The 18,558-nt window shown below is 41.9% G+C and overlaps 1 protein-coding gene across 1 annotated transcript; it reads left to right on the forward strand.

The window, feature by feature from the left end:
- Positions 1–7,638: 7,638 nt before the first annotated feature.
- On the forward strand, positions 7,639–11,957 carry Armcx1 (armadillo repeat containing X-linked 1). The gene is made up of 4 exons (XM_075957855.1): positions 7,639–8,003; positions 8,870–8,948; positions 9,679–9,774; positions 10,040–11,957. Exon 4 carries the CDS (start codon positions 10,171–10,173, stop codon positions 11,560–11,562), a length of 1,392 nt encoding a protein of 463 aa, XP_075813970.1. The 5' UTR covers positions 7,639–8,003; positions 8,870–8,948; positions 9,679–9,774; positions 10,040–10,170; the 3' UTR covers positions 11,563–11,957.
- Positions 11,958–18,558: the final 6,601 nt, after the last annotated feature.

Consider the following 18,558-nt stretch of genomic DNA (forward strand, 5'->3'; position numbering starts at 1 on the left):
TTCTAGAGGGTACCAGAGAGCACTGGTAATAGCTTGTATTGGCCATAATTTTTCTTTCTGAGAAAAAGAAACAACCACGAGCACTGCTTAAGTTCTACCCACAACTTAACTTCACAGCTCCCCTTAGAGATTGTTCAAGAATGGACCTGTCTAATTTTCCTTTCCTGTTGCAGTGATAGAAATGCTCTGACAAAAACAACTCATGGGAGAAAGGCTTTATTTGGGTTGCAGTTCCAAGTAGCAGTCTATCATGTCAAAGACACGGCAGTCTATCCAAGTAGCAGTCTATCATGTCAAAGACACGGCGGCAGCAGGAACTTGAGAGAACTGCTAACATCGCATTCACAGTCGAGACTTCAGAACAGTGGATTAATGGATACCAGTGTTGAGCTAGCTTTCTCTTTTTTATTCAGTTCAGGAACCTTGTGATTAGGGAATGCTACCACCCACAACAGGCATGTCTTCTCACTTCAATTAACATAATCAAGATACCACTCCTACACACACAGACACGCTCACTGGACAACTGCATCCAGACACTCACTCACTGAGATGCCTTTCCAAGTGAGTCTAGATTCTGTCAAGCTGACAGTGAACCCTAACCATCACAGGATCATCATGTACAGGTCTTACAGCTATGGGGGGTACTTGAAGATGATGCACACCCATTTGTAACCTAGACAAGACTTTATTTTTCCTCAGTCAGTCAATTGTAGGGAAATCTCCATGAGGCCAGGTACAGGTTAGGAAAGATGGTATAATGAATTAACTAGAAGTGAGAACCGTGAACATTTGAACAAACTTCTCATATAACTTTTACTTTATGGGCCTGGTGAAGCCCTATTTTCATACAGCATACTAGGTCATGCAGCATGCAGTTCACAATGGGCAATTCAGGTTATATTGTGGTGATCCGTGATTTGATATTCAGTTTCCATTAAGGCCCACTGACAAGTCAGAATCCATTTCTTTAAAGGAAAGTTGCCATCTGCAGAAGGTCACAGGGTTCTTCCCCAAAGCTGCATGAGTTTGGACTGTTGTATGTCTATAATACATCACAACAACAGCAGCAGCAGCAACAATGACAACAACAAAACACCCACAAAACAAAAAACAAACCAAACTAAAACCCAAACCTTACATCTGCACTGAAAATTTGGAGCACGACTTAACCTGCTGGATTGTAGATTCTTCATTATTTTAATTACTTGATGATAAAAACAATATTGTTACTTAAATCATATGAATAGGGCATAATTAAAATTTTGTTAGTTGTATCCCTTTCACTTCTTTTAAATTGTTTTTCAGCTAAGTATATAAAGCACTGGGTGTCATCACAACATCTTCACACATATATACTTGGTTTTCACCTGTTTCCCTCCCTCCAGCCTTCCCCTTTCTCCCTGTCCCCGTCTGTCTGGTTCCCTTCCTACCTCTAGCTAACCCTCTTTTCTCCTTTCTTGTCACAAGTATTCCATTACTCTCTCTGTTTTCCATTTCCCTCACGACTCCGACTCCTTCACCCTCTTCCTGATCCCCTAACATCACCTCCCCACACACACTTTGAAATCTCAGTTCTTCATATAAAAGTAAATATGGTAGCTCTTTTTTAATCTTGATTGCTTTGACTAATGTAGTTTCCATTTCCATCTACTTACTTGTAAACAGCATGATTTCATTTTGTAAGGTGATGGGGGAGAGTCTTCTGTTTTGTGTTAATTTCATTGGTTAAATAAAGAAACTGCCTTGGCCCTTCAATAGGACAGAAAATTAGGTAGGCGGAGTAGACAGAGAGAATGCTGGGAGAAAGAAGCTGAGTCAGGCAGTCACCATGATTCTCCCACCTGATACAGACGCAGGTTAAGATCTTTCCTGGTAAGCCACATGGTGCTACACAGATTATTAAAAATGGGTTAATCAAGTTGTGAGAATTAGCCAATAAGAGGCTGGAACTAATGGGCCAAGCAGTGTTTAAAAGAATACAGTTTCCTTGTAATTATTTCGGGTATAAAGCTAGCCGGGTGGTGGGACGCGGCCTGCCGCTCCTCATACTACAGTAAGGTCACATAAAATTCCATTGTGTACAAGTTGTAGGAGGCTACTTGTTTGCTCCTGGCTGCTCAGCCCTGAAATAACCACACAGAAACTATATTATTTACATCATTGCTTGGCCTATTCGCTCTAGCTTCTTATTGGCTAGCTCTTACATTCTGCATTAACCCATCTCCATTAATCTGTGGCTGTGGCTTACCGGGTAAAGTTCCGTCCCCGGTATCTGTCTTAGGTGGGGCTACATGGTGTCTCTGACTCTGCCTTCTTTCTCCCAGCATTCAGTTTAGTTTTCCCCACCTAGATCTACTCTAACCTATCACAGGCCAAGCCAACTTCTTTATTCATTAACCAATAAAAACAACACATAGAACTTCCCACACCATGTACATGTATCACATTTTATTTATCCATTCATCTGTTGATAGGCAAGTAGACTGGTTCCTTTGAATACTTGTATTAATCAATGAAGCAATCAACATGGATGGGCAAGCGTTCCTGAGGTGTGTTATATATGTTTCACGCTTTAGAGAAGGAAAGTAAAGGAGAGTTGCATTTCAGCAAAATTTTCAGAGTGTGAAAATATATTCAAAGAGCATCTACAAATATGCCTGATAAAATTTCCTTCCTATGGTTTCTTCAAACATCCACAGTTTAATTATCCTTCTTGCTATTTCCTCTTTCTGCTTTCCTACAGAACCTAGGACCATATGCCCAGGGATGGCACCACCCACAATGGGCTAGGCTCTTGCCCATTGATCACTAATTGAGAAACTGCCTTAGAGCTGAATCTCAGGGAGGCATTTTTTCAATTGAGGCTCCTTCATCTCTGATGATTCTAATTTGTGTCAAGTAGACATATAAAACTAGCCAGTACAGAAATAATCTATAAAGTTTGATGTAATTGTTGAGAAAGAACTTCTAAAATCATAGTGTTGTACTACAATAATATAATGATATTATTGTGCCTCTATACTCAAAATGATACAAACAAATTTGCAATTGGAATTAGGATACAATATTAAAAGACATATCTTGAACTGAAGAAATGGCTTGGCAATCAAGAGCAACTATTGCTCTTGTAGGTACCTGAGTTTAGTTCCCAGAACCCATATGTGGCCACTGACAATTCTTTGTAACTCTAGCTCCAGGGATATCAGTGACTTCTGACCTCTGAGGGCACCTGTAGTAATATACACATGTGCTATCCCCAACAGTAATAATAATAATAATAATAATAACAAATCTTTAAAAATCATATCTTGCTGGAGGTTAGGGTAGTTGTTGATAGTGATTAAATTGTGATATTGGCAGAAAATATGTTTACATGCTTGATGAAAATATAATTGTTGCTGGGAATGCAGGCAGATCTCTGTGAGTTTGAGGCCAGCCTGGTCTATAGGTAAAGTTCCAGGATAGTGACGGCTATACAGAGAAACCCTGTCTTGGAAAACCAAAAAAGTATGTTTGTGTGTATGTATGTATGTATATATTAATAATATTATATTAAATATAATATTAAAAGTATATATAGCCGGGCGGTGGTGGCGCATGCCTTTAATCCCAGTCCTCGGGAGGCAGAGGCAGGCGGATCTCTGGGAGTTTGAGGCCAGCCTGGTCTACAAGAGCTAGTTCCGGGACAGGCTCCAAAGCTACAGAGAAACCCTGTCTCGAAAAACCAAAAATATATATATATATATATATATATATATATATATATATATATATATATATATATACTTTTATTATTATACTTATATATATATGTGTGTGTGTGTATGTATGAATGATTGTAAGTACCAATAAAATTATTATATAGTATAGAAGTTTTCAGTGGCAAAAGGGAAAGGCACATATCAGGAAGACCCCATAAGATGCAACAACAAAAAACTACACAAAATAGAAAACACAACATAAGATGTTAGGGATAAGGCCTCAAATATGCAATTATAATTAATATGGATGGCTGAATCCCCCAACTAGAGTACTTTCAGTTTGATTTTATAGAAAACTAAACTATGCTTTACAAGACACATAAAAATAGACATAGAAAGACTGAAAATGAAATGGGAAAGGATCAAAAGCATGAGAATTTAAATAGGATTGTTAAAATTAATTTTGGATAAACTAAGCAAAATGAATTAAATAGTACAAAAAGTTATTTTATATTTTAAAATATTATGATTCAATAAGAATATATAACAGGAAACTTTGCTAAATAGTATAACATTGAAATATACAAATAATAGTTCTTGGGAATGAAGCAGATAACCACAATTTGGACTAGTAGCTAATCAGCTAAAGGGAAAATAAAGCTTGTGATAAAATTGCAAAATCCATGATAGTCATTTTATTTTAACTTGTGATATATAAAATTCACATTTATTTGGCTAAATGTGACAAAGGTGTTTTTCCTTTGACTGTGAGTCTTTTGGTCAGCTTTACACAGTTTTAAATATTTATTTATTTATTATGTATACAATATTCTGTCTGTGTGTATGTCTGCAGGCCAGAAGAGGGCACCAGACCAGATGGTTGTGAGCTACCATGTGGTTGCTGGGAATTGAACTCAGGACCTTTGAAAGAGCAGGCAATGCTCTTAACCACTGAGCCATCTCTCCAGCCCCCCTTTTTTAAAGTCTTTTTTTTTTCGAGACAGAGTTTCTCTGTGGCTTTGGAGCCTGTCCTGGAACTAGCTCTGTAGACCAGGCTGGTCTTGAACTCACAGAGATCCGCCTGCCTCTGCCTCCCGAGTGCTGGGATTAGTGAAGAAGCCATTATTCATGATGTATTGTCCATAATCTTCAGTTCTGTTCATTTTAGGCACAATGTTCAGTAGAGCTCTAAAACTTATTCATGTCATATAACTGAAGCATTTTACCTATTTAAGAACAATTCCCTATTTTCCCTTCTGTTGAGCCCCTGACAACCTCTTGGAATCTATGAGTTTGACTGTTGTAGATCCCACACTATTTGTCCTTCTACCAGCTTGTTTTACCTAACATGATCTTTCTTAGAGATATCCATATCATCACATATGGCAAGATTTCCTTCTTTCCCTAAGGCTGAATACCCTGCTATCCTGCTGTGTATTCTACATTTTCTTTTCTCAGTCATCTGTTAGTTGTTTCTATAATGTGGCTAATGTGAATGATGCTCCATTGAACATCAGAGTGCAGGCGGACATCTCTTTATCTCTTTGCAATCTCTCTCTCTCCCTTGTATATCTGTATGTGTGTGCGTGTGTGCATGTGTGTGTGTGCATGTATATATGAGCGCATGTGTGCTAGTTAGTTGTTTTTGTCCACTTGACACACATCTAGACATATTTGTAAAGAGGGGACCTCAATTGAGAAATGTCTCCATCAGACTGACCTACAGGCAAGCCTGTGGGGCTATTTTCTTGATTACTGGTTGATGTGGGGGGATCCAACCCACCATGGAGAGCAAGCTGGAAGGTAGCACTCCTCCACGTTCTCCGCTTCAGCTCGTTCTTGCCTCTAAGTTCCTGTCTTGAGCTCCTATCTTAGCTTTCCTCAACTACCTGAAAATTTGAACATGGAAAAACACTTTCTTCCTCAAGTTGGAAGTTAGTAAGTGTTCTTTTTTGTTTGCTTTTTAATAACATACAATGACTTTGTTGACTGCTTGTTTTAGTCAGTGTTTTATCACAACAATAGAAACATAACTAAGACAATACTTACATATTTTGACTGTTGGAAACAACTTCTTACTGATTTCTATAATTGTTACACTATTTTCTATTCCTCAGCAGAGTGTTGTACCAGGGTTTAAATTCTCAACATCCTTCCCAGTAGTTGTTTTTCTCTTTTTGAGAAGAGAAATTCATACTTAAAATGAGGTGATGTCTCAGCTTGTTATTGAGCATTTTCCCATATAATCTGTTGGATATTTCAATCTTTTTTAAGTAAAAATATCTGCTCAGATTCTTTGTTCATTTAAACAGTTGGATTATTTATTTTATTTTCCCCTATTTCTGAATTGTTTCAGTTCCTTATGTTTTCTTGATATAAATGTGTGACAGAAAGGCTCCATTTTAAAAAGATGTCACTTCTCAAATTAAAATGCAGGTTTATTGGAAGTGCTGCATCAACTTTTTTTCTGTAGGTCGTTTAATTCTTTTTATTTGCACAAGGAAAAAACCAGGGATGTCTCTATATAGTACTGCACTTTTGCACAGATTTAAAGGAAATTAGTGTTCATAGGATAAGCAAGTCTATGAGGGAATATATATCTATATTTTTTGAGTGGTTGGGTTTAGGGGTTTTCCAGTTGTTTGTAACTCGTATGTGTCTAGTAAAAGCTCTTACTCTTTTCCCTTTTAAAATGAACAACTGTATGCACAGAGTCTCAACACAACTTTAGGTAACAGTTGTCCAGATGAAACTGCCTGCTCTAGGTTAAGTGTGGTCAGTGTTGGCAGTAGGCCTGGGAATACATTTGGCCAAGCAGTCATCAATGTGACTGTGAACTTGTCGGCAGTGACCCTGAAATAAGCTTAGGTTCTTCCGGGATCTCTGGGACTTCAGGAGGCCAGAGAGGCCTAGCAAGCTGTATTCTTAGGTACTGCTAGCAGCAGGACCAGGAGCACCATGAATAAGGGCAGAGAGGGAGGCAAAAACAGTAAGATCTCCTGTGCAATGCCTAGATACTTATTGGGAATTTGGGGAAAGGCATTGCAGGAGCCAGATAAATTCACTTACGTGTGTTATCTGAATAAAGGTGGCATATATTATTGTAGTTACCCATGCGTGTATGCATGGGTATGTGTGTGTGTATTTGGACTGAGCAACAAACAGCTGCTCGAACACAGGGAATGAGAGGCTCTGGAATGTAGGAGGCAGCACATTCCTCACTTGGTAGGGCAAGGAGAATGGGACCCCCCCCCTACTCTCAGCTGTCTCAGCTTCAGTAGCCTGCAGTCTAATCCAGGGGCAGGTGTTTAGCGCCATCAAACCTTTCTTGTAGCAAGCAGTAAAGATATTGGGTACTTAAATACATGTTTTACTTTAATTAAATAAGTTAGGATTGATTATGTTGCTTTTATTTTACCAAATTGCAAGTTGAGGCAATAGTAGAAAAAAATGGAGCAGTTTATATAAAATGGTTCAAATCAGACAACTAGCCATCTTTTCTTAGAATATTCATAAGTCATTCAAAACATTCCAGTTTTCAGTTTTAAAAACAAATTAGTGCATTTTGAAAGCAACTATTTGCAATCAGTAGAAAATGTTTGTGTGATAAATGCATATATATTACAATTAGTTAGGTCCCCTGGGTTCTCCTCTTTTACTTCATTTTTTCTTCACACAAATGAAAAACATAATTTTATATCCTCAATGTAAAAGTAAAGCTGATTTTTAACAAATGGGCAGAAAATGTTAAGAAACATAATTCCACTCCCTGTCTCCTTTTCTGAAATCCTATTTGGTATAGGAGTGCCCAGGAAACGCTGGGATTTCCCAGCTGAAAGGGGGAGGGAAGAAGGGAAAAGCGTTTGAGGCAGGAATAGAGAAAAGCCAGGATTATTCCTAGAAGAGAAAGAAAAGGCCAGTGCAGCCTGCCTCTGTGTTAACCATAGAAAGGCAAATTCTAACCACAAAAGAAGCTCCTAGTTTGGGAACAAAACAAAGAGGAAATGAGTATCAGGACCTGATGTGGCAGGGAAAGAAGGGAAATGCTGCCTCCTGTCGCAGTGTATCAGGACCTGGTGTGGCAGGGAAGGAAGGGAAATGCTGCCTCCTGTCGCAATGCTGGCTGGAGTGTAGTTGGTGTCCTGATCTCACTGGTGACGTGACAGTCACGTGAGCAGAAGCCGACGTGTGCAGACATCGTTTTAATTCTGCTCTACGTTTGGTGTTTGCTCTCTCGGTGTTCTTGCTGAGCGGGCAGGCGTGCTGCGGAAGCAGGAGAAGTTGCCTGGATCCCAACAGGTCTGTGTTGCCAATGGGGGATGTCTGGGATCGCTGTCTTCTGGGTAGCTGTTGACAGAGATGCTAGCCACTCAGTCTGCTCTCTTCACGCTCTTGCAATGTCTTCGGACCGTCTTAGAACAAAAAAACAAAACCTCAAAACAAAAAACGGTGTACATTGGAGGGAGAGATTTCAGGGGAGACCCCAGATTAGGGTTTGGAAGTTGGGGGGGGGGGTCTTTGGCATGTTCTGAATCTGGAAGGGCAACTATTATGATTTGGTGCATGGATCCATCCACGAAGACAGAATTTAGAAGCAGTGAAGACTGTTATTCTCTGCCATTAAGTAGGGCGCAGTACCTTTAAGAGCTAAAGGATAATCGACATCGAATTTCTGCATGTCAGTCTAAAAGCTGAGTTTGCCCAGGGACCATAAAAGGGTGGTGATGGCTTAGGGCTTTATCATAACTCGGGATCATTACTGACTCTAGCAGTCTACGTGCCTGTCCTCCCATGTCCCCACCTCAGGAAAAAGAACAGCTCTCATAGTCCTACAGAAAAAAAATGGCTATCTTTGGGGGTGGGCTGGGTTGGGAAGAACAGAAGAGATCTGTCATCTTCCATAGCTCGCGTTTTTTCTTACTCGCTGGGCCCGCCTCCAGCCCTGCGCTTCCCAAAGGGGTGTGGTTTTTGCTGGGAAAATGGCCGACCACCGCAAAAAGGAATGCCAGGGTGTAGTACTATAGAGTCAGGGTGGTGTCAGCGGAGTCTAGAGAACTGGGGGTTGGGTGAGAGATAAAAACGTGAAAGCCGTCTGATCAACCAGGTCAGATTTGGGAACGCTGGCATTTAGACGGTCTAAGTTTTGTGTTCTGTCTCTGCTTAAGCGCCTGTATCTGTTGGATCTTGCTCCTGAAGACCAGTCCGAACGAGAAGCAGGGAGGCAGAACCGATTTCCAGAATCAAGTAGGTCGGAAGAAACGTGATGACACTGTTTGGGGTGCAGGGGGGGGGGAGGGCTACTGGGGTAGACAATAATGATGACAAGGAACTCGAGTGGATTTAGACTTTCCCTGCATCTCTTTACTTTGGTCCTGAGCTTAGCAAGGGAAGCATTTTGCAGATAAGAAGCTGAGGAGATGGTTAGGTGGAACTAACTGTAGCGAGTGCTGGGTTGGAGACAGGGAAGACATTATTCTAAAATACTGTGTGGTACAGTGTCCTTGGTGTTGGTCTAATAGGCACCCAGTTTGTTAGTCCTTAAGTTTGGTGAATTTAGAAGCTGAGATGAGGGAGGAAAGAAATCTCGCAGAGCTGTGGGAAGCGATATATAATCGTCCAGTCGAGTGATAGGCTCTCTTTAAGATGGTTGGGGTGGCAGAAGCAAGTGTGGATGCACTTACAGTGTATCTGATTTCTAGCTACTGCTGTCCATTTCTTTACAAGGAAGGGTGGATACTGTCATCTTTGGGAGAGGTGTCAGATCGAGTAGTGGGGAAGGGGCAGGAGACTGATCATCCAAGGAGGAAGGGAAAGGAGATAATGCCATATTCCTGTGCACTGAGGAAGGTAATAGAAGTTAAGAAAGACTGAAGCAAAGGGCAAGGGCCTGGGAGATGGATTATATCCTGGGTTGGGTGTGATTTATCTGGTTCTTAAATTCTCAGATCAGACCTCTGTATTCTTTTGTTTGCAGATCTGCAAGAAGCTGGAAAGAAGGAAGGGACTACTGGGATCTCTGGTAGTGTTTGCGAGGGTGACCCTGTGACCCTGACTCAGGACATCTGGAAGGGTAAAGATCATAAGCAACATATCAATTTATTCAATTTAGCATTCTTGGGATGGGTAGAAGAACATAAGATTGGAGAATCTGGGTGTTTGGAAAATTTCTTAAGTTGCTTCCAGATAAAGGAAAGGAATAATAAAGAGGATACCAAGTCCCCAATGCTAGCCAGTATCTCTGTATGTTTGTATGTTTGCAGGCAAGTGATTCAGTCTCCTTATGTACAAAGGCACAATTGGATAAGTCACAAGTCTGAAATCTTCTTTCCCTCCAGGTCTCACTGTATCTGCTGTTGTAGCTTCTCCTACCTACAAAATCGGAAGACTTTACCCCTGACCTGGGAATATTGCGGACCAGAGCAAGCCAGCTTTGTATCCAGGTTAAGGAATTCACCCCAGCTGTACCATGGGCCGCACCCGGGAAGCTGGATGTGTGGCTGCGGGCATGGTCATTGGGGCTGGTGCCTGCTACTGTGTATACAGACTGACTTGGGGAAAAGACGAGAATGAGAAACTGTGGGATGATGAAGAGGAGGAAGAGGAGGAGGAAGAGGTGGAAGAGTCTTGTAGTGACAAACTGGAAACGGGGGGCAAAACTGAGAAAGGAGTTAAAGCTAATGTTGGGGTGGAGGCAGGAGACAAACCTCAGGATGACTCAAAGGCCAAGGTTGATGTAGATGTGGGACCTGAGAATGGTCCAGGTGTAAAGAAGGAAGCACACCCAGAATCCCAGGGTGGAGGGGGCCTAGAAGCTAAGGCTAAGGCCCTTTTCAAGATCCTGAAGGAACAAGCAAGTGCGAAGGCAGGCAGAGGGATCAGGGTTGGTAATATCTCTGGGAGAAGGACCCTGACATCGAGTTTGCCTTGCCCAGGAGGCAGGGGTGGAGGTTGCCACCCGGGCAGGAGTGGATCTAGGGCTAAAAACAGGGCAAGTGGAAAACCGAAGAAAAAGAATCGAACTAAGAGCACCAAGACCCCAGCCACAGTGTGGCCTGTACGCAGGACCAAGTTCAGCTTTCCCTATAAAATTGATGATATTCTGAGTGCTCCTGACCTTCAAAAGGTCCTTAACATCTTGGAGAGAACAAATGACCCTTTTACTCAGGAGGTGGCCTTGGTCACACTGGGTAACAATGCAGCATATTCATTTAATCAAAATGCCATACGTGAACTGGGTGGGGTCCCAATTATTGCAAAACTGATCAAAACAAGAGACCCCATTATTAGGGAAAAGACTTACAATGCCCTTAATAACTTGAGTGTTAATTCCGAAAATCAGGGCAAGATTAAGACTTACATCAGTCAAGTGTGTGACGACACCATGATCTGTCGCCTGGACTCAGCCGTGCAGATGGCTGGACTAAGACTGCTAACCAACATGACTGTGACCAATCATTACCAACATTTGCTGTCCTATTCTTTTCCAGACTTTTTTGCCTTGTTATTCCTGGGAAATCACTTCACCAAGATACAGACTATGAAACTAATTATAAACTTTACTGAAAATCCAGCCATGACAAGAGAGCTGGTCAGTTGTAAAGTACCATCAGAATTGATTTCCCTCTTTAATAAGGAATGGGATAGAGAGATTCTTCTTAACATCCTTACCCTTTTTGAGAATATAAATGACAACATAAAAAGTGAAGGGCTTGCATCCTCCCGGAAAGAATTCAGCAGGAGCTCGCTATTTTTTTTATTCAAGGAGTCTGGAGTTTGTGTTAAAAAAATCAGAGCATTAGCCAGTCATAAGGATCTGGTGGTCAAAGTGAAAGTTCTCAAAGTGCTAACCAAACTGTAATTTGTCATGTGCCCCAAGCCCTGCTGACATAACGTTTCTTCAGTCTGCACGTGGGGACAATGTGCTTTGTAACTTCTCCGATTTTCATTGTGCTTGCGTGGCAAAGAGATTCTCTGAGCTGCTATTTAGGGATGATGAGCATCACAGATTATCAATAGCCCTTGATGCTGGCTTTAGACTGAGCCATCTTAAATATGCCAAATACATATTAGAGCTTACACAAAGAAAGCATTTATGAATTCAACTTGCTTACCTAGGTGGAGATATTTTTATTGGTTGCCCAAACTGACAGTAAAGTAACTATATGTCATAAATGAGCTATACTTTTGTATTGGTTTAAATTTGTTCATCTAAGAGTTGTGCTTTATCAATAAAGTTATGTTTAGTAACAGAGAAAAGAAAAGACATTGTCTTCGTCCTTGGGCTCAAGGTGTGTGTGTGTGTGTGTGTGTGTGTGTGTGTGTGTGTGTGTGTGTGAGAGAGAGAGAGAGAGAGAGAGAGAGAGAAAGAAAGAGACACAGAGAGAGAGACAGAGAGAGAGAGAGACAGAGAGACAGAGAATACATAAAATTAAAGACTATTTTTGTATGTTTATAAAATCCGGAAGATCTTCTAGTCATGGGCAAACCCTTCCTATTGGTGCTAAGAGGCAGCAGAAACTACTGTATACAGTGGTACCCTGGGAATGTTTTAAGGGGAAGGGTAAGTTTGAAGAATAAGAAACAAAGGGTCTGAAGATTATTGAGGGCAGACTGGTGGAAGAAAGGCCTGGAGGTGGGACTTCAGCTTCAGAGAGCAGGCTGGTGAACCCGTGTCAGGATTAAAGAGGAGGTCCTTATAGAAATATTCATAAAACATCAATGGAGCTGACAGGTTATTAAGGAAGGATTTTTACAGATAATTGTTCGAGAATAACAGAAGATTAGCAGAACCACAGGCATGTGTGGATGCTGCTAAACCTGACACAAAGAGCCCTTTAAGAAGGTTGTCTGCCCAGGAGCCCTCTGCTCAACACTCAATTGATGCTACACTTCTTATCAATCACTGTGGTCAGGAATTATTGCTTGCTTCGCCTCAGACTCTTTGAGTACGCGCACGGTGTACTGTGCTCTGTGGATTCGAGTGGTAATGTCCCCTGTTACTCTCAAATAAGAATCAGAATTCTTTGGTTAATTTCTCTCTGGTGTTTCATTTTCATCTATTTGTTTTTATTTAGGTTGATTATAAGATAAGCTGGATCCAACAAGTGCTGGGTGAGCCTAGTGTGGGGCGTGGCCCACTTCCTGATGCACCAGTGTTTACCTGGAAGGCTGCAGCTCTCATTTTAGGAAGAGCAGAATCCTGGCCTGTGATTGTCTGTGTTCAGGGAGAAGTCAGTTTCTTCTCTCTTTTTTTCTTTTCTTTTCTTTTTTTTTATTGAGAAAAGGAGAAAAGAAAACAAGTTTCCACCTCCTCCCAGCCTCCCATTTCCCTCCCCCTCCTCCCATCCTTCTCCCCCTCCTCCCACCCTTCTCCCCCTCCCCCCACTCCTTTCCCCCTCCCTCTCCAGTCCAAAGAGCAGTGAGGGCTGATGAGACGCAAAGGACAATGGCACGGGGTTTTGATCCTACGTAATGTGCTGGCTTTGTGGGAGCCTAGCCAGTTTGGATGTTCACCTTCCTAGATATGGACGGAGAGGGGAGGACCTAGGACTTACCACAGGGCAGTTTCTTCTCTTTTTAAGGATGATAAAGTACGATTAATAAAAACTCAGAGAGAGAAATTGGGATTCAACCAGAAGATCCAAAAAGCAAAACAGTTACTGGCTTTTACCTCCACCTCAGTTCGAAATGGCGATCCTGCCTCCAGGAGTCTCAGAATGAGACTGTGACTGAGAGCTGTCTCCTCCTGTTTTATAATCTTCTCTTACCACCTGGTTTCTATGGCAACTAGTGTGGCTACTGGGATGAAAGGTGTGTGTTATTGCGGCCTGGTCTAGAAGGCTGGCCAGTGTGGCTGTTTTACTTTTCTGATCCTCAGGCAAGTTTTATTTACTAAAACACAGGTGAAATGCCACTATAGGATGATGTTAAGAGACTCAGGGGATAGCCTGCTATTTTGATTTTCTCATCAAACACTTTTAGGATCTGTGTCCATCTAAATGTGCACTCAAGGATAATTTTCTAAGAATGGGGCTCATTTGCTTAAATCGTCCCCACTCCCCATGAAGCCGAACTTTTCAAGACTCAGGGAACAGGCTTTCTTTCTTTAATTCATACTTCATCGGCCTTGTTTCTAAAGAAACTCCAGCGTGGGGTAGACAATTGATGCAGGTGATATACATTTCATGTTCTTGACTCTCTGGTTTTGCTAGGTTCTCTGGAGAGTGGCTTTGAACATAGTGAAAACATAAGATTATTTTTTTCATGCTGGCTGCTTACATTACACTTACCCCACTTCCCAGACTGAAGTTTGTCCCTGGTTTGTCTGTTTAAGTTGTGGCTCTTCCTTGCTTTTGAGCCAGAACAGTCTCAGCTTTATTGTTAGGTCTCCTGTGTGCTCAGGCTGAGGGTGAGGTGGGGGCAGGGAAGGGGTATTTACAACCGACAGTGCCTCACCCTCTCCAATGGGGCCTTGTCAGGTTTGTGTTGAGAGTTGGGCCATGTGTGGGCTTGAAGAGGGGTGTGGGAGTATTGGGAGGGAAGGCCAGGGATGGAAGCCCTGGTGGAGGGCTAACTCTGTCTGCATAGGTTCCTGCAACTGTAATTTGATCCCCTATTGAGAGGGGGCCGACCATTACCATCCTGGAAGGTGAAAGAGGAGCTCTAATAAAGGCAGCTTTGTTTGAGCTTGTGGCCTCCTTATTTACTCAGTCTACTGAGCTTGCAGAGGGTATAGCTTGTTGTCAAATAAAATGGGACTTCCTTTTCAAAATAAAACACAGAATGATAATTTATTACTGTGAGAAATAGAATTAATAAGCACAACAGATTCTTAATGTTTCCTGCTTATAGCATTTTCTCCCTAAGATCAATGTTGATTACGATCAGCGTCTTCATAGAAGGTTGTTTATTTAATGGTCTGGAATTTGGGTAATTTCGATAGATACTGCTCCCATCAAAGTAGGAGGCCTGGTGGAGAACTGCTTCATTTAGCTTTGTTTATGTTTTCTTTTTCCTGAAAATGTGATTAGTGACTGACATTTCCTTATTTTCTCTTTTTAGCTTCTAGGTTTTGGTCATACTATAGAATACCTAGGATCTCATAAAATATATTATTATTTTATAAATGTATTTAATCTTTTATTGAAAATATTGCTTATGGGACTGTTCAGTGGTTAGAAGCACTGACTAAGTTCTTCCAGAGGACACAGGTGTGATTTCCAGCACCCATACGATGACTTACAATCATGTGTAAGTCCAGTCCCAGGGGACCCAGCACCCTTTCTGGCCTCCGTGGACACCAGGCATGCACACGATGCAGACATACACGCAGGTAAAATATTAATACACATAAAATAAGAAAAATAAATCTAAACAATAAAACCTTAGTTATAGCTAAACATGTACATTACAAGTAAACATCCGTTTTCAATACAATTTCCAGGACAAAGGACTTGGTTTGTGGAGGGGCTTTTATATTTCATCAGGCTTTGACTATTTGTGACATGTTGCTCTATTCCATCATAGAAATCTTATTTTTATGTCTGCTACCTTTGAGGAGCAGCAAAGCTCTGTGTTTTACCACAGAGCTCATTTCATTAAAAATTAAAAGTCTTCTAGTTTCTTTGCTCAGGACTTGAAAATAGAGCCAGAAACAAAACCTTACCTGGTGACACCTTAGTCGGATACGCAATATGAGGAACCACGAGTAAAGAAAAGGGGGAACTAAGGTAAGCCTAGATGAAAAGCAAACACAAAAGTTAGTTACTGTCTAGACATAATGTTTCAAAGCACAGATGATGAAATTGCAGTTCCCGAGAACAGGGTCAGCGGCAGGAAATGTAAAGCGTGTGTGTGTTTATTTTATGTGGTGCTAGAGAGAAAATCCAGGGCTTTTGATAAAGTCAGGTGAGCCCTCTGCCACTGAGCCACATTCCTAAGCCTCTGTCACCTTTCCCAAGTGTCTTATCTCTTGGTCAAAGTCTGCCTTACAGGACATTATTTTTTGTGTATGTCCTCGGGTGGGTTCAGGCTCGTTTTGTGCCTCCATTACCTGTTAGGTGGCACTATGTCATGTGACAACTCAAGCTGGAGCTGGAAACAGGGCTGGCAATGACTTGGGCTCTAGGAATGTCCAAGCATGTGAATCTTTGTTTTCTTTCTTCTGGCCAGAAAATAAAGCAGTTAACTAGGCTCCAGGATTAGGCAAGAGTCAAATGGGCCTAGGCTGGCACATAAAATTGAAGTAGGAAGGAGATGCCATTATGCCCACAGTCTTGTGACTGCTGTGGGAAACCAAGGGAAGAAATGCCCAGGCTGTGTTCTAAGGAACAGTTTTCTCTATGTGTACAGCAAGGCCCAGGGTAGATTAGTCCCCAAATTCCAAACCCTTCACTATTCAAAGATTGGGACTTTTATACATTTTTTTTGTGTCTTCTAGTTAAATACATTGTGATTTGGCTATTTTAGAGTAGGAGGCAGTGATTGCTAGAATGAGAAGGGAGGGCAAAGGCAAGGGGCTTCAGGGGAGCTATGTGGTCAGTTGAGTATGTGACAGCTTGCACACATGCCTGTGCTGGACACTGATCAGACCGCATGGCTGTTTCTTGTTTTTCTTTCTCACAGCCCTCTAGGGGTCCCTCCTTCTACCACATTATGAGTCCATTATGAAGGGTTCTATAAGGACCACAAGATAGGATACACTACACTTAGGGCTTTGAAAATTATTTGGTTTGAAAAAGTGGTCTGGACCAAAATTTTGGAGTCAGCAATTGAAGTGCTCATATATACGATTTTCCCTTCAGGAAGCATTGCAATAAATGTGCTAATCAGCACATTTGAGTATTATAAAATTTATTGGCCAGTCTTCTTACTCAACATATAATATGTATGCTGTCAATCTGTGCATTACAAACAAAGAATAGACACTAAAATATAATAGCTAAAGCATAATTAAATCTTGAAGATATGAGTAATTTTAAATCATTTTTATCAAGTATTGGTATTAGGTTATTTTGCTCGGTTTTCACATCCATAATCATATCTCTATCTTGATATAGAAAGCTATATCATTTAAAAACATTTTGTGTGTATATGTGCATGGATATTTTGCTTGCATGTATATCTGTGCATCATGAGTGCATGGTACTCAGAGACACCAGAAGAGGGCACTACCAGATGGTTGTGAGCCACCATGTGGGTTCTGGCCATCAAACTTAGATGATCTTTAAAAACAGCCAGTGTTCTTAACTGCTCAGCCATCTCTCCAGCCCCTTTCTTCCCTTCCATTCTAGACAGAGTTTCACTATGTAATGTTCCCGAGCGGCCTGTCCAAGATCCCCGGGGGGGTTCCCCAAGCAACTAGTGGCGGGAAATGCTGGCGAGTCCCCGGCAGGCTTGTAGAGCAGCAGGGTGGGTGCTGGGCCCCAGAGTGGCTCTTGGTAGGTCCTGGGTCCCACCACCCGAGTGGTGGCGGGTTCCCAATGGTAAGTGGGCGCGTGGGTATGGACATGTGACAGACACATAGTATGAATCAGAACTGAACCTTTATTATTTAGAGGAGAGAGGGGGGGGAATGTAGTGAGGAGCAGCGGTGGGCTGCCTTTCCGCCCAGCTCCGCATGGCTAGCATTACCCGAAATAATTACACGGAAACTGTATTCTTTTAAATACTGCCTGGCCCATTAATTCCAACCCCTTATTGGCTAGCTCTTATATATTGATCTAACCCATTTCTAATAATCTGTGTAATACCACAAGGTGGCTTACCAGGAAAGATCTTAACCTGTGTCTGTCTGGAGTGGGAGAATCATGGTGACTGCCTGACTTGGCTTCTTTCTCCCAGCATTCTGTTCTGTTTACTCCGCCTACCTAATTTTATGTCCTATCAAAGGGCCAAGGCAGTTTCTTTATTTAGCCAATGAAATTAACACAGAACAGAAGACTCTCCTCCATCAAGAGAAAGAGAGAGAGAGAGAGAGAGAGAGAGAGAGAGAGAGAGAGAGAGGGAGAGAAAGAGAGAGCGAGACAGAGAGACACATGTGCACACGCCAAGAGGGGACAGCGAGAGAGATTCAAGATGGTGGGGCAGGGGTCATAGGTCGCTGGGAGTGGGCGTGGCTTGTCCCATAAAGGGACCAGAGACCAAAAGTATAACATTCCTACGTCTTCCTTACAATAAAAAACAGGAGATTAGACACCACAGTTTGAAGGAATTGGGGCGGCGAATTCTCAAGACTGCTTCCAGCTGATTTGTGGGTGTCATCTTTTGGGGGTGGGGAACCTGGGAAGGCTGGGTGCTGGCCACATGCTGGCATAGCTGGTCTCTTTGTTTCCAACCGGTGTCTGTGGCACGGAAATGTCTGGTGTCCCTTATCCTGTTTAAGGTATTGGCAGGACAAAGAACAAAGTTAAATTAAGGTAAAAATTTTTTTGGACCAGGGAATTGAGGGGGTATCTGACCTGTTTAATATCCTTTAATTCGGTTCCCTGGAACTCACAAGAACTCCTCAAATTTGTGAAAACAGAAGTTTTAGACACATGGAAGGCAGCATAAGAGAGAAATTTAATTTGAAATTTATTTGGTGAGTTAACCTGGAAAAACCTCTCAGCTATCAAACTGTCAGAGATCTTTGAGAAGGATAAGATTTTACTTGAGTTACCAATTAAAAAAATGACAGAGAACTTACTTGGTTGGCACCCAGAGCTACTCTTTTTGGGTCCTCCACGGTCGCTGAAGGTTGCACTTGACCTTTGCTGGTTAGCGCCAGGCCTGTCAGGCTCCAGAAGTCCCTGTGGGCTAAGAAATCTGTAGGAAGACAGGCCTACCTTGACTTGAACAGCTAGGTTGTCGATTC

Source organism: Microtus pennsylvanicus, chromosome X, assembly GCF_037038515.1.
Source record: "Microtus pennsylvanicus isolate mMicPen1 chromosome X, mMicPen1.hap1, whole genome shotgun sequence".
Taxonomy (NCBI): domain Eukaryota; kingdom Metazoa; phylum Chordata; class Mammalia; order Rodentia; family Cricetidae; genus Microtus; species Microtus pennsylvanicus.

Bases quoted from the DNA above. Each gene is read 5' to 3' on its own strand.
- Armcx1 (XM_075957855.1), top strand. From the start codon at position 10,171: ATGGGCCGCACCCGGGAAGCTGGATGTGTGGCTGCGGGCATGGTCATT.